Genomic DNA, 15,036 nt, shown 5'->3' on the forward strand with positions numbered 1-15,036 from the left:
TGATGGACTCTGGTTTTGCATACACCAACGTACTGTTCCAATGAGAAGTTACACTCCACACTCGAGATTGCCTGTCCCTTTAAGACAGCCGGACTTAGTTCGAGTCCATCCAAATAACCATGTAAGTTTCGGTAATGCAATTGGGGGAGATAACCTTTTTGTAGATCTGGCAACTAAAATTGCAGGAACTTTTAATGTAACCAATTGTTGGGTCTGCGGGGGTCCACGGATGTCAGAACAATGGCCTTGGTGGGGAGAACCTCTCAATTCATTGACCATGATTTCCCGCATTTGGACAACTAACCGAACGAGATCAAGAGAAACCTGGTCTCTCTCTAACGTCCCCTCTTGTTTTTATTGTCTCTCACGAGCCGGCAAATACCCAGTAGGAGAAAGTCCCTGCAAGGCTGTATGGATTCGCATTTCGCCTGGTGTTTTCACTTGGTTTCCTAAACCTCAGACTTGGTTCTTATCCACTGTTTTTAAAACTAATTGCCTACCCCTGTCTAATAGCAGTATTCAGTTTTGGAATTGTACCACTTCCACCATCACAGGACCATACCAATCAAATCCTGTTCTTAAAAGAGTTTGGGAAAGGGGGTATGGAGTATCCCCAAATGGATTATTCTGGGTATGTGGTAATAAAGCTTATACTCGTCTTCCCTCACAGTGGAGTGGAACTTGTTTCCTAGGAATAATCCGCCCAGAATTTTTCCTTCTACCCCACGATCACGGTCATAAATTAGGCGTGAAGGTCTTTGATACATTACATCGTGAACCCCGCTCTACCACGGTACATTTGGGAGAATGGAGAGATGATTGGCCTCCAGAGCGCATAATTCAATATTATGGTCCCGCTACATGGGCTCAAGATGGATCTTGGGGTTATCGTACTCCTATATATATGTTAAATCGCATAATTCGCTTACAAGCAGTGCTTGAAATTGTTACAAATCAAACAGCTATAGCCCTGCAATTACTTGCATCCCAGCAAGGTCAAATGCGCTCTGCTATATATCAGAACCGTCTAGCCCTAGACTATCTCCTAGCCACGGAAGGAGGTGTATGTGGCAAACTTAATTTGACTAACTGCTGCTTACAGATTGATGATAATGGAAAAGCCGTTCGTGAAATCGCTGATAATATTCGTACATTGTCCCATGTACCGGTTCAAACCTGGCATCCTTTCCCACAATTTAATTGGATGGACAAATGGTTTGGAGGAACCTGGTGGCGTACCTTCTTGTGGGTCATCGGAGGTATTTTATTCCTCCTACTTATTTTGCCCTGTATTATTCCCTGTCTACGCAGCCTGGTGATTTCCATGGTCGAACAAGCTATGCAACCAGGGGGGATGGGAGACCCTGTAAGACTTTTATTTCAGCGTGAGATTAATGAATCATAAAACATTTCTCTTCCCTAGCTTAGAATCCCCATTCATATCTATACATATATTGAACACATTTTAAAGAGAGAAAGGGGTGGATTGTGATATAGAAAATTTAGGTTAAAAAGACTTAAGTTAAAATGTGATGATTAATCATAAACAGGGAAGCCAGAACGGACAGAGAGTTTACTAGCAGTCAAGGACAGAAGGAGCTGCTGAATATGTTTTTTTAAACCTATCTTTTCATGGTCATAGTGAGAGACATGCAGGAGACAAAGGATTGATAAGAAGTGTGAGAAACAGAATTCAATGAATGTAGAGTTCACAGCGTACGTAACGAACGTGATAATTAATAATGCAGTTATACTTAGAATGTTTTTGTAATACTAACCAATTAAAACAGTATTAATAAGAAGGGGAAGGGCAAATAATAAAGGTATAAAAATCAATGCACTGTATGTATCGGGGCTTAACTGGTGAGAAACCAGTTGAGTCCAACTCTGCAGACTTGTAAATAAAGCTTGTCGTGTCATCAGTTTTAAAGAGACTCATGTGTGAGAAGTTTTATTTCTGACATCACTGAATAGTGAAACAGGCTTGATGGGCCAAATGGTCGACTCCTCCTCCTATTTCTTATGTTTTTATGTTCACTGCTTCCAAGAGAGAACCACAAGATGAAGGTACCTCACTGCAGGTCCTGCAGCCCAGTTATAGCACCACTTGGAAAGCCAAGCCAGGGTGAGCTGACCTAGAAAGGTCTAAGGAGCAGGGTGAGGAGTCCAGAGAATGGTAATCAAGAAAAGGAGGTTTAGGCATCAGGACACATGGGGCATGGAAGGGGGAGAACCAGAGAACGACATCACTGTGGAGCTCAGAACCTCCAGCAAAACCACGAGGTCAGCTTGGTGGTGAGGGAGGGTGTGTGCAACCCCAGGACGTCACCGATCCACAGGCAAGGAGAGAACAAGGTTACCCCTCCACGTCCCAGCTTGACACTACAAACTCCTTAACTGGGACTACCAGCAGTGAGAATTTTTTTTTAGAAAAAAAAACATAGAAGATAGGTATGGGAGTGGGCCATTTGGCCCTTCAAGCCTACACTGCCATTCATTTTGATCACACTGATTGTCTACTCAGTACCCAGAATCTGTCTTCTCCCCATACCCCTGATCCCCTTCGCCACAAGGGCCAATCTAACTCCCTCTTAGAGATAAGGAACTGGCTTCAACCACTTCCTGTGGTGAAGAATTCCAAGATGCATCACTCTATGAGAGAAAAATTTTTCTCATCTCAGTCCTAAAAGACTTCCCCCTTATCCTTAAACTGTGACCCCTGGTTTTGGTTTTCCCCAACTTCAGGAACAACCTTCCTGCATCTTGCCTGTCCAATCCCTTAAGAATTTTATACTTTTCCATAAGATCCTCCCCTCAATCATCTAAATTTCAATGAGTATAAGCCTAGTCGATGCAGCCTTTCTTCATTTGTAAGTCCTACCGACCCTGGTATCAATCTAGTGAACCTTCTTTGCATTCCCTCAATAGCAAGGATGCCTTTCTTCAGATAAGGAGACCAAAACTGCACATAATACTCCAGGTATGGACTCATCAAAGGCAGTAGACCCTCTCTGCTCCTGTACTCGAATCCTCCTGCTATGAATACCAACATACCATTCGCTTTCCTCACTGCCTGCTGTACCTCCATGCCCACTTTCAATGACTGGTGCACAGCGACACCCAGGTCTCGTTGCATCTCTCCTTTTCCTATTCGGACATCATTGAGATAATAATCTTCTCTCCTGTTCTTGCCTCCAAAGTGGATAACCTCACATTTCTCCACATTATATTACATCTGCCATGCATTGGCCAACTCACCTAATTTGTCCAAGTCACCCTACATCCTCTACTCAGCTAACCGTGCCACCCAGCTTCGTGTCGTCTGCAAACTTGGAGATGCTGCTTTCTATTCCCTCATCTAAGTCATTGATATATACTGTAAATAACTGGGGTCCCAGCACTGAACCTTGCGGTCCCCACTAGTCACTGCCTGCCATTCTGAAAAACCCTGCATTTTGTCTGCAAAAATATCCCCAAAGCTTACTGTCTTGACAAAAGCAGCTGCATGCAGCCCAATAACTATATTGTTTAGCTTATAGTATAACATAATATTTGGAGATAAATTGGAAAAAGTAGAGTAGGTGACATACACTTTAAAGCAGATCTTATTTGAAATACTGGAGATTTCATGTCCACAGTACTTTGCAGAAACTGTTCAAAATGCCCATGGATTTCACAAGTGGGTGTTAATTGAATTGACGTCATGAATGAATGGATTATTGTCTTTGAAGCCACAGAAAGCAGAAAGGCTGTCTACTGATAACTTTTTGCAAGGCTTTTGACAAGATTGCTTAGAGGTCATTGAGGGGTTCTTGTTTACCTAAAAACAGATGAACCAGAAGACTAACTCCTATTGTTTGCTGGAGAGGGTCAGGGGTTTTGGAGGTGAGAGAGAGAAGGACATGTTTCCTGGCAGTCAGAGTCTCAGAGAGAGGGAGACAGAAGGAAGTCTTTGATTGTGTGACACAGAAAGCTGTAACAAGTTTATTGGAACTGAAACAGAAGCTCCAGAGTGGCGGATGGCTGGAAGTGCTATCTGTCTGATGTTTTTCTTGGAATAAGTGGAATAGAAAGGAACTCTGTGTAGCCTGAAAGAAAGAGGTTATCATCTGGAGAACCCTGATGGGGCAAGTTTCATCAGCAAATCATTAAGGTGACTAATGGTGGTACCTCAGTGGTGGAAATCCTGGAACTAAAGCCTGGTGAACTTTATAAATTCTGTGCACAGTATAAGAATTGCCTGCAACCAGTGAACTTGGAAGAAGAAGAAATGAGATTGGACTGTGAACCAAAGAACTTTTCTTAAATTTACACACATATTACATACATGTGCATTTAGAATTAGAAGGGGGTTAAGTTGGGTTAGTTAAGTTAATAGAGATAAGTTAAAGTGTGAATCTGTTTTCATGTTTAAGGATAATTAAAAACAACTTTTGTTTAAGTAACCATTTGTCGTGGTGAATATCTATTGCTGCTGGTTTTTAGGGTCCTTTGGGCTTGTAACAATGTTTAGATTAGACGTACAGCACAGTAACAGGCCATTTCAGCTCATGAGCCCATGCCACCCATTTAACCTATAGCCCCTAGTACGTTTTGAACAGTGGGAGGAATCCAGAGGCCCCGGGGAAAATGGGGAGAATGTACGAACTCCTTACAGATAGCGCGGGTTTCGAACCCAGGTCGCTGCCGCTGTAAGTGAGCACAGTCCAGCATTAACTTCCTGCCAAGTGGAGAAAGCCACGTTGAAAGGTGCCCTTGGCAACGTTATGGTAGCAGAAGAACAGAGCACACTGACACGGCAAAGCTGCTTTGTGTGGCTGGCACTGAACGTGCACCTACCTTGAACACCTGACACAGGTATTCCAGTGACCTTTCCAAATATTCATCCGTTTTTCGTATCTCGTCGGGCCCCAAGTCATCCAAGTCATTGCTTCCGTACGATGAGGTGTTAAAATCGTAGGTCGAGAGGCCCAGCAAAGACATGAGCGAGTGGCCGGTGGACTGTTCGGCAGTGTGGTCAGAGATAGATTTGGCCGTCTGCTTGGCCTGCGCTATTAAATGGGTCAGTTTCATCACCTGCAGGGGAAGCCACATTTTAATGTGCGGTCCACACCTCAACTCACGGACAGCCTGGTTCCCTGCACGTCCAAGTGCAAACCGAGCCCCTGGGCTGCAAGGAAACAAGGGAGACTGCAGATGCTGGAAAAGAGGAGCAGCACAAAACACAGGTCAAGCAGCATTCAGGGACTGAAACAAAAGTCTGTAGGCACTGCAGGTGGATCAAAAGCACAATGCTGGAGAAACTCAGCAGGTCAAACAGTGTCCTTTAGATTGCAACGTTTCTGGCATGAGCCCTTCATCAAGGTATGAATGAGCAAAACGTGGGCAGGTGCCTACACAAAATGGTGGGGGAGGTGCTGGGCAGGGGAGGAGCAGAGTCCCACAGGCAGGAGATAATAGGTGGATATGGGAGGGAAGGCACAGGAGAAAATGGGGAGAGGGGATGGCTCTAGGAATGGAAAGGAATGGAGAGCTGGAGAAGTGGAGAAAGCGAGATGGGGAAGAGAGGGAGAACGGGGAGTGGTCCAGCAGAAACTGGAGAAATTAATGCCATCCGGTGGAGAGGGTTCAGATGGAAAATTATGTGTTGCTCCTGCAATTTACGGGTGGGCCTGGTTTGGCCGTGCACGAGGCCATGGCGACACGTGACAGTGCGAGAGTGGGGTGCAGAATTGGAATGGGTGGCCCCACTATTGCGATGGCAGATGAAGGTGGTCGACAAAGTGATCTCCTAGTCTGCGTCCAGTCTCTCTGATGTACATCGGGAACACCGGATGCAGTCGATGACCCCTGCAGATTCACAGGTGAAGTACTGATTCACTTGGAAGGACAGTTTGGGGCCCCAAATGGTGGTGTGGGACCTGGTGAAGGGATCCAGCCTGGATGGAGCCTGGACTGCTGAATTTCTGCAGCATCCTTTGGGCTGCTCCTGGACTGGAAGCCCCGAGATTTTGAAATTCTCATCCCCACTTTCAAATCCTCTGGGATCTCATCGCTCCCTGTCACTGCAACCTCTCCAGGCTGAGAGCCACTCTGCTCATTTACAAGGGACCTGTGCGCTCCAGCTCATGGGATGTCCCTGGTTTTATTTTGGATCCACTGCTGCCAAGGCTGTATCTTCAGCTGCCAAAATACCCTGTGTTCCTAAAGAACGGATGAACAATGTCAGCTACGCACAGGCAAAGGGTGTTGAACATACAACATCCCAGCACAGGCCCTTCAGCCCAAATGTTGTGCTGACCTGTATGAACCTACTTAACAATCTAAACCTTCTCTATTTCACACCCAGAACCCTCTATTTTTCTTGTATCCATGTGCCTGTCTAATAAGCTTTTAAATGTCCCTATTGTACCAGCTTCTAGTACCACTCCCAGCAATGCATTCCAGCCACCCACCACCCTCTCTGTAAAAGGGTTTCCCCTAAAACTTTCCTCCCCTTACCTTGTACAGATGTCCTCAGGTGTTTGCTACTCTCGCCCCAGTAATTTGCTGCTGGCTGTCCACCCTGTATATGCCTCTCATAATCTTGTCGACCTCTATTAAGTCACCCCACACCCTTCTCTGCTCCAAAGAGAAAAGCCAAAGTCAGCGACTGGTTAGGGGATGCTATCAAACTTCACCTTTCCGCATGCTGGAAAAATGTTTTACACCAGGGTAAAAGGCCCATGCCGACCAACTTGTCTACCTGAGCTCCTCTCATTTACCTACATTTGGGCCATGTTCCTAAACCATTCCTACCTGTCTGAATGTCTTAAACATTGTAAGTGTCCCCACCTCTTCCACTTCCTCTGGCAGCTTATTCCATCTACCACTCTGTGTGGACAAAGAACAGAGTCATGTATTGGACACCAAAGGGTCAGACCAGTAGGCAGACTTACTGCAGGACCAGCTGCGCACTCTAGAGCTAACTGAGTTCTCAAGTTTTGCAATAAGGTTGTGGTCCTGAAATTTATTCTAGGGTTGAAAGGCTTGAAACTTTAACAAAACTTGCTGGAGAAACTCAGCAGGTCACGCAGCATCCACATAAGTAAGAAGCAGGTCGATGTTTCGAGCCTGGGCCTATCCTATGGTCAGGACTTCATTCCCAAAGAAGGGCTTAGGTCTGAAATGTCACCTTCCTTTTACTTCCTATGGATGCTGCGGGACCTGGCGAGTTTCTCCAGCACAGTTGTGTCACATTGGGATTGATGTTTCTCCAAAACGACAGAGACTGGGCTTTACATTCTAAACACAAGTGGTTTTCAGCGGAAGCTGATCAACATTCAAAGTAGGTATTCATTCTGGCGGAAGAAGGAAAAACAAACAAAGGGACGGGAGATGCTTCAAATCCTACCCCTCCCCAGACAAAGCTTGAGCCCCAGCTAGGATTGGCAACTGGTCTCCCATACCGAAGAGCCATTGGCCACTGTACCTGATGAATGGTCGTGTCCCCCTCCCTGATGTAGCCCCTTCTCCTAATCGTTCCCTGCACGCCGGCCCACTTTGTGGAGGCGAACTCACCAGGTTCCTGACCTCGGGACCAAACATCTGCGTGTACACACAATCCTGCCCCTCCAGGTTGTACACATGAGTCTTCACTCGGAAGGTGCTGTCCACCACTGGGGAATGCCAGGAGGACACGAAGTTGCTGCCGAAGGCGGAAGAAGCGAATGCACGGTGCTGTCTAGGGCGATGCATGGGGTCAGGCTCCAGAAACTGGCGCTCAGCTGTGGGAAGGCAAGGTAGGCAGGGGTTAGCACACAGGATACGACACCTCTCAACCTGTAGACTGCCTGTGGTTCAGTGCGAGTAACCGCACCACAGACAGCGTGTCAAGGGTTCAAGTCACACCCAAGCCTGGCTGACACTCAGGCTTGAGGGCGACACAAGACAGAAGGTCATTGAAGTGAAGTGGGGGCGTGGCAAGATGGCGTAGAGTCTAGACGTGCAATCTCGACCTCTCTGGCCAGACTTTTAAATACCCATTTTTTAACCTTTTGTTTTCAAGTTTAAACTTTTAAAATTTTAGTTTAAAGTATTAAGGAATTATTATGGCCACTAATGGTAAAAAGACTAAACCTCAAGTTAAGAAGTTACATTTTCGAAGTGCTGAAGATTTGGAACCTAGACGACTTGATACAGCCCCAGGCTCCATCTCTTCATTGTCTAAACCCCAAAGATCACCTGTGGGGGCTGAAAAAAAAAATCTATTGCTTACCAAATGAAGGATGGCGCTGGAATTACCCGTTCTCCGGAAGAAGGTGCGTGTTCCCAAGAAGTGGACCCCGATTTGGAAAGCCTTTTGATTTCAATGGAGGGAGCACGCAGGAAGACGACTCCATTGTTGGAAATGCATCAGGTAGCATTTCAATCTGAAGAAATCGTTTTTCTTCGTGAATTGATAAAAAAACGAGATATGGGGGTCGACCAGCGGCGACCCCCTGAGGAAGTTGGAGTGCTGTCACTGGGAGTCCAGACCCGCAGTAAAACTTTTAAAATGCCTTCTGTTGAGTTGCAGCAGGAGCGGCAGTTACCTTGTTCTGCCACTATGTCAGAGAGAGCAGAGCCGAGCTTTATTGAATCACAGTGTATGCAAATGAATGGTGTTATTCAAACTGTGATAAAACCTGGAATAGAGTTGTTGACATCTCAAATGAATGAAATGGTTCAAATGAATGCTGGTATAAGTTCAGAATTAAATATGGTTAAGACACGTGTGGATGCATCTTATGAAGAATTAAAAAAACTTCAGACTGCTTTTTTGGACTGTAAACAACAAATGATTTCTAACACAGAAAAAGTGTTGAAGGTTGAAAAAGCAGTCATAGGAGAACGTGAGAAGGAGCTAGAAAGAAAAATAGATTATTTGGAGAATCAAAGCAGAAAGAATAATGTGAAAATTGTTGGTTTGCCAGAAGGTTTAGAAAGACAAGATCCTCTTCGTTTCTTTAAAGACTGGATTCCGCAAATATTAGGGCAGGAATTTTTCTCTGGGGGATTGGCACTGGAAAGAGCCCATAGAGTTTTAAGAAGAGAACCCTCAGCTGGTCAACCTCCGAGACCGGTAATAATTCGATGTTTGAGTTATTTGGATAGAGAAGCAATACTTCGACTTGCAGTACAAAATGCGAGACAACGACAAACCCCATTATTGATTCAGAATAGCAGAGTCTTTTTTTATCCTGATCTGAGTCAAGATGTCATTCAACGTCGACTCAATCCCGTTAAAGAAGTTTTGTGGCGAAAAGGTTATAAGTCTTCTTTTCGTTACCCTGCAGTGTGGAAGGTGTTTTATGGAGACTATCAATTTCAGTTTTTTGAAACTGATCGTGGAGCAATGATTTTTGCTGATTCATTGCCAGATATAAGAGGACAAAGACGTAGTCCACCATTATCTCCTAAAGAAAAATCTGGTTGCTCTAGAAACGGAAGAAATGGCAGAACTGGGAAAAACGGGAATGGAAAGAGTCTACCTCCTTCTGAAATGGGATCTTCGAGATTGGAATCTTCTGGATGAAAAGAAGAATTTTCTTATTCTATTTTTTCTTTTTTGTTATTATGATATTTTGATGTTATTGACTGTTTGGCTGGGAGAGATTTGCACTAAGTTCTTTACTAGTCATCAGCCACTGGTGGGTGACCCACACCCAATTTTTGTTTAGGGAACTTTTGGTAGTTTTTTTTGGGGGGGGGGGTATTTTTATCTTTTTTTTTTAGTTTTTAATGTGTGATTTTTTTTCTTATTGGAAGGCCTATATACGTTGATTTGAATTTTTATATAAAGATATTATTGGTATTTAGTAATAATAGTAGATATGTCAAAGTTGAGGTTTGCTACTTTTAATGTTCGAGGATTAAATAGTTCGATTAAGCGTAAGCGAGTCTTGGCATATATTAAGAAAATGAAAATTGATACTGCCTTTTTACAAGAAACACATTTGAATGTGAAGAAAAGCATGAATTAGAAAGGGACTGGGTGAGCATGTATATTCTTCTTCATTTAATTCTAGAGCTAAAGGTGTAGCAATTTTGATACATAAAAATTTATCTTTTGAATTACAATCAATGGAGGAAAAGGCAGGATGTATTCTTAAATTGAATTGTAAGATTTTTAGTGAATTTTGGACTTTACTTAATATTTATGCTCCAAATGCAGATGATGAAGTATTTATTTCGGATGCATTTTTATGTTTGGGTCAGGCTAATGATATTTTAGTTGGTGGTGATTTTAATTGTTTTTTGGAACCTTTATTAGATAAATCTCCGAAGAAAGTTAAAAAATCCAAGATGGCAATTCAGGTCCAAGCGTTGATGAAAGATCTTAATTTAGTAGATATTTGGAAACGTCTTAATCCGACAGAGAAAGTATTTTCCTTTTATTCATCTAGACATGAATCGTTTTCAAGGATTGACTTCTTTTTAGTATCGGCACATTTACAAGGGAAAATACAAGCAGAATATAAAAGTAGGGTGATTTCAGATCATTGCTATATTTTACATATGAGACTTTTGAGAAAATTCAAATAGCTTATCGTTGGAGATTTAATACAATGTTGTTAAAAAATATGGAATTTATTGATTTTTTGAAAAAACAAATGAATTTTTTTGAAAGAAAATTCTAATTCTGTTCAAAGTAAGTTTGTATTATGGGATGCTATGAAAGCCTATTTGAGAGGACAAATAATTAGTTATACTTCTAAAATAAAAAAGAATCAATTGAGTCTTGAATTAGAGAAACAGATCGATGAGTTAGAAAAGGAATTCCAGAAAGATGCTACAGAAGATCAGAAAATAGAATTATCTAGGTTGAAATTGGAATTTAATACTTTGCAATCTTATCAATTTGAATGTGTGATTAATAGGACTAAACAACGGTATTACAAATGGGGAAAGCACATAAGGTATTGGCGTCACAATTAAAGAAAGAACAGATATCGAGGACTATTAATGCTGTTAGACGAAATTCTCTTATTACTTATAAACCTCGTGAGATTAATGATGAGTTTTATTCATTTTATAAAATGTTATATACATCTGAAGGAAAACAGGAAACTGGATTGATTGATCTTTTTTTTAATCACAGTTGAATTTACCGATATTAGAGGGTGGAGATATACAGGAGTTAGAAGAACCATTTACTGATTCGGAAATTTAAATGGCTATGCTGGAAATGCTGAACGGTAAATCGCCTGGTGATGATGGATTTTTGGTTGAATTTTATAAAATTTTTTAATGATGATTTATCTACAGTGTTTGGGGATGTATTACGTCAAGTTGGAGAACATTATGAATTACCTGAGTCTTGTTCTAGTGCTTTAATTACAGTAATTCCCAAAAAAGATAGAGATCCTTTGAAAGTATCTTCATATAGACCAATTTTGTTGTTAAATGTAGATTATAAAATAATAGCTAAAATATTAGCGAATAGATTGGCTAAATTTTTACCAAAGTTGATTCATATTGATCAAACAGGTTTTATAAAGGATATGCTTCAGATAACATTTTGCGCGTGATTAGTTTGACAACGGCATGAAGCAAGGCTGCGTCCTCGCACCAACCCTCTTTACTATCTTCTTCAGCGTGATGCTGAAACAAGCCAATAAAAACCTCAACAATGAAGACGGTGTTTACATCCGTTACCGCACGGATGGCAGTCTCTTCAATCTGAGGCGCCTGCAAGCTCACACCAAGACACAAGAGCAACTTGTCCGTGAACTACTCTTTGCAGACGATATCGCTTTAGTTTCCCATTCAGAGCCAGCTCTCTAGAGCATGACGTCCTGTTTTGCGGAAACTGCCAAAATGTTTGGCCTGGAAGTCAGCCTGAAGAAAACTGAGGTCCTCCAGCAGCCAGCTCCCCACCATGACTACCAGCCCCTCCACATATCCATCGGGCACACTGAACTCAAAACGGTCAACCAGTTTACCTACCTCGGCTGCACATTTTTATCTGATGCAAGGATCGACAAAGAGATAGACAACAGACTCGCCAAGGCAAATAGCGCCTTTGGAAGACTACACAAAAGAGTCTGGAAAAACAACCACCTGAAGAAACGCACAAAGATCAGCGTGTACAGAGCCGTTGTCATACCCATGCTCCTGTTTCGCTCTGAATCATGGGTCCTCTACCGGCATCACCTACGGCTCCTAGAACGCTTCCATCAGCGCTGTCTCCGCTCCATCCTCAACATTCATTGGAATGACTTCATCACCAACATCGAAGTACTCGAGCTGGCAGAGTCTGCAAGCATCGAATCCATGCTGCTGAAGACCCAACTGCACTGGGTGGGTCACGTCTCCAGAATGGAGGACCATCACTTTCCCAAGATCGTGTTCTATGGCGAGCTCTCCACTGGCCACCGAGACAGAGGTGCACCAAAGAAGAGGTTCAAGGACTGCTTAAAGAAATCTCTTGGTGCCTGCGACATTGACCACAGCCACTGGGCTGATATCGCCTCCAACCGTGCATCTTGGCGCCTCACAGTTCGGCGGGCAGCAACCTCCTTTGAAGAAGACGCAGAGCCCACCTCAGTGACAAAAGACAAAGGAGGAAAAACCCAACACCCAACCCCAACCAACCAATTTTCCCTTGCAACCGCTGCAACTGTGCCTGCCTGTTCCGCATTGGACTTGTCAGTCACCAACGAGCCTGCAGCAGACGTGGACATACCCTTCCATAAATCTTTGTCCGCGAAGCCAAGCCAAAGAAAGAAAAAAAGTTTGATTAATAGATTTCGACAATCCTTAGATCATCCGATGATGATATCCTTAGATGCAGAAAAAGCATTTGATAGAGTTGAATGGAATTTTTTGTTTAAAGTTTTGGAGAAATTTAAGTTTGGTCCTTCTTTTATTGGTTGGATTAGGACTCTATATAGTAAACCGGTAGCTAGAGTATTGACGAATGGTTTGATTTCGGAATCTTTTAAGTTAACTTGATCAACTCGCCAAGGTTGTCCTTTATCACCAGCTTTGTTTGCGTTAGTGATGAAACATTTAGCACAGTTGATAAGACAAAATACACAGATACAAGGTATGAAAGTTTTAGATGAGGAGTATAAAATTAATTTATTTGCTGATGATGTATTGGCGTTTTTAATAAACCCAGCTCAGTCACTTTTGCATTTGAAGGAATGTTTAGTACAATATAGATGTCTTTCTGGATATAAAGTTAATTGAGAACAAAGTGAAATATTACCGGTAAGTGAAGGAGATTATTCAGTTTATAAGAATATTATTAATTTGAAGTGGACTGATCGAATTAAATATCTGGATATAATTTTGAATGTTAATTATCAATCTTTATATAAATTAAATTATGCTCCGTTAATGAAAAAAATTAAAACTGATTTGATTAAATGGAAAGATTTACCTATTAAGGATAAATACAATTAAGATATATCTTTTCACATATACAATATTTGTTTCAATCTATTCCGTATTTACTTGATAAATTTTTTTTTCGAGATTTAAATAAAATGGTTAGGGAGTTTTTATGGAGGGGTAAATTTTCGAGAGTAGCTTTGAATAAATTAACTTGGAAATATGAGTTAGGGGGATTACGTTTACCACATTTTCAAAATTATTATGAGGCAGCCCAATTTAAATTTATTAGTTCATTGATGGATTTGGTATGGCCTCCTAGTTGGGCTAAAATTGAGATGGCAAGTATTTCTGAATTTGAAATACATCAATTTTTGTTTAGGTGGAATATAAATTTGTTACAACAATATAATGTGCCTATACTAAAACATTTAATGAAGTTATGGATAAAGAAAAATAAAATGATAGGCTCTAGGGGTAAATTATTGGCTTTGACTCCGTTGTATAATTAATCAACTTATTTCTTTTTCAATACATAATCAAAGTTTATTGCATTGGAGTTTTAAAGGTGTGAAAAATTTGGGAGATTATTTTAAAGAGGGTAAGTTTTTATCTTTTAATCAGATGAGGGAAGATTTTGGTATTGATAAGAATTCTTTATTTCTTTATTATCAAATTCAATCTTTGGTAAAATGTATGTTTGGTAGAGATATAATTTTACCCAAAATGACTAAATTTGAGACTTTTCTTATGAAGGTACCAGAGAAGGGTTGTATTTCATTTATGTATCAAATAATACAGGATGGTATGGATAAACAGGGTTGGGATAGATCTAAAATTAAATGGGAAGTGGATATTGGTTTTATTTTTTTCTGAAGGTGATTGGTTAGATATTTGTTATGATAGTGTGACTAGATTGATAAATGCACGTTATGCAATGAATAATTACAATTTTTTACATCATTTATATTTGACACCTGAAAAATTTAAAAAATATGGTTTTCATGAATCAGATTTGTGTTTTAGATGTGGTGATACGGTTGGAACTTTTTTTCATGCTGATGGTTATGTATACATATACAACCTTTTTGGAAGAAAATTCAATCGTTTTTGGAATATCTGTATAAGATTAAAATAGTTTTAGATCCAACAGTATTTTTATTAGGTAGTTTGCAACCTCTGAAAGGTTTGGGATTAGATAAATTCCAGCTTGCTTTTGTATATTTAGCTTTATCCATAGCGAAAAAATGTATTGCTAGTACGTGGAAAGATACAAATATGATTGATATTACTCGATGGCATAATGAAATATTGTTTAATAATGGAAAAAGTTACATATGTTTTGCATGATAATTATAATTTTTTTTATTAATAAGTGGCTGTTATACTCGGAATATTTACATTTCATTTTATATTGATTAGATTTTAACATGTATATTTAACTCTTTTTTTAATATTCTTTCTTTCTTCTTTTTCTATAGCTCTTAAGAGAGTTGGCTGAGGGGGGGAGGTTCTTTTCTTTTTTTCTCTATATACATATAAAAAAACGTTCATGTTTAATTGCTGTATATGTCATATATTATTTGTTTTTTGAATGAATAAATAAAGTTTAAAAAAAAGAAGTGAGGTCACATCAAAAATGCCTCGAGGTGAATGGAGGAAAGTTGAGGGGAG

The 15,036-nt window shown here is 41.0% G+C and overlaps 1 protein-coding gene across 3 annotated transcripts in view; it reads right to left on the reverse strand.

The window, feature by feature from the left end:
* Positions 1-15,036, reverse strand: part of smpd4 (sphingomyelin phosphodiesterase 4) — a 124,977-nt gene that overhangs the window by 17,480 nt on the left and 92,461 nt on the right. For all 3 annotated transcript variants that reach the window (XM_069933775.1, XM_069933774.1, XM_069933776.1), the window contains 2 exons: positions 7,561-7,766; positions 4,840-5,076 (listed from right to left, as the gene is read on the reverse strand). In XM_069933775.1, the coding sequence (XP_069789876.1) occupies positions 4,840-5,076; positions 7,561-7,766 (443 nt within the window). The remainder of the gene's footprint in view (positions 1-4,839; positions 5,077-7,560; positions 7,767-15,036) is intronic.

The sequence above is a fragment of the Narcine bancroftii genome, chromosome 4 (genome assembly GCF_036971445.1).
Source record: "Narcine bancroftii isolate sNarBan1 chromosome 4, sNarBan1.hap1, whole genome shotgun sequence".
NCBI lineage: Eukaryota > Metazoa > Chordata > Chondrichthyes > Torpediniformes > Narcinidae > Narcine > Narcine bancroftii.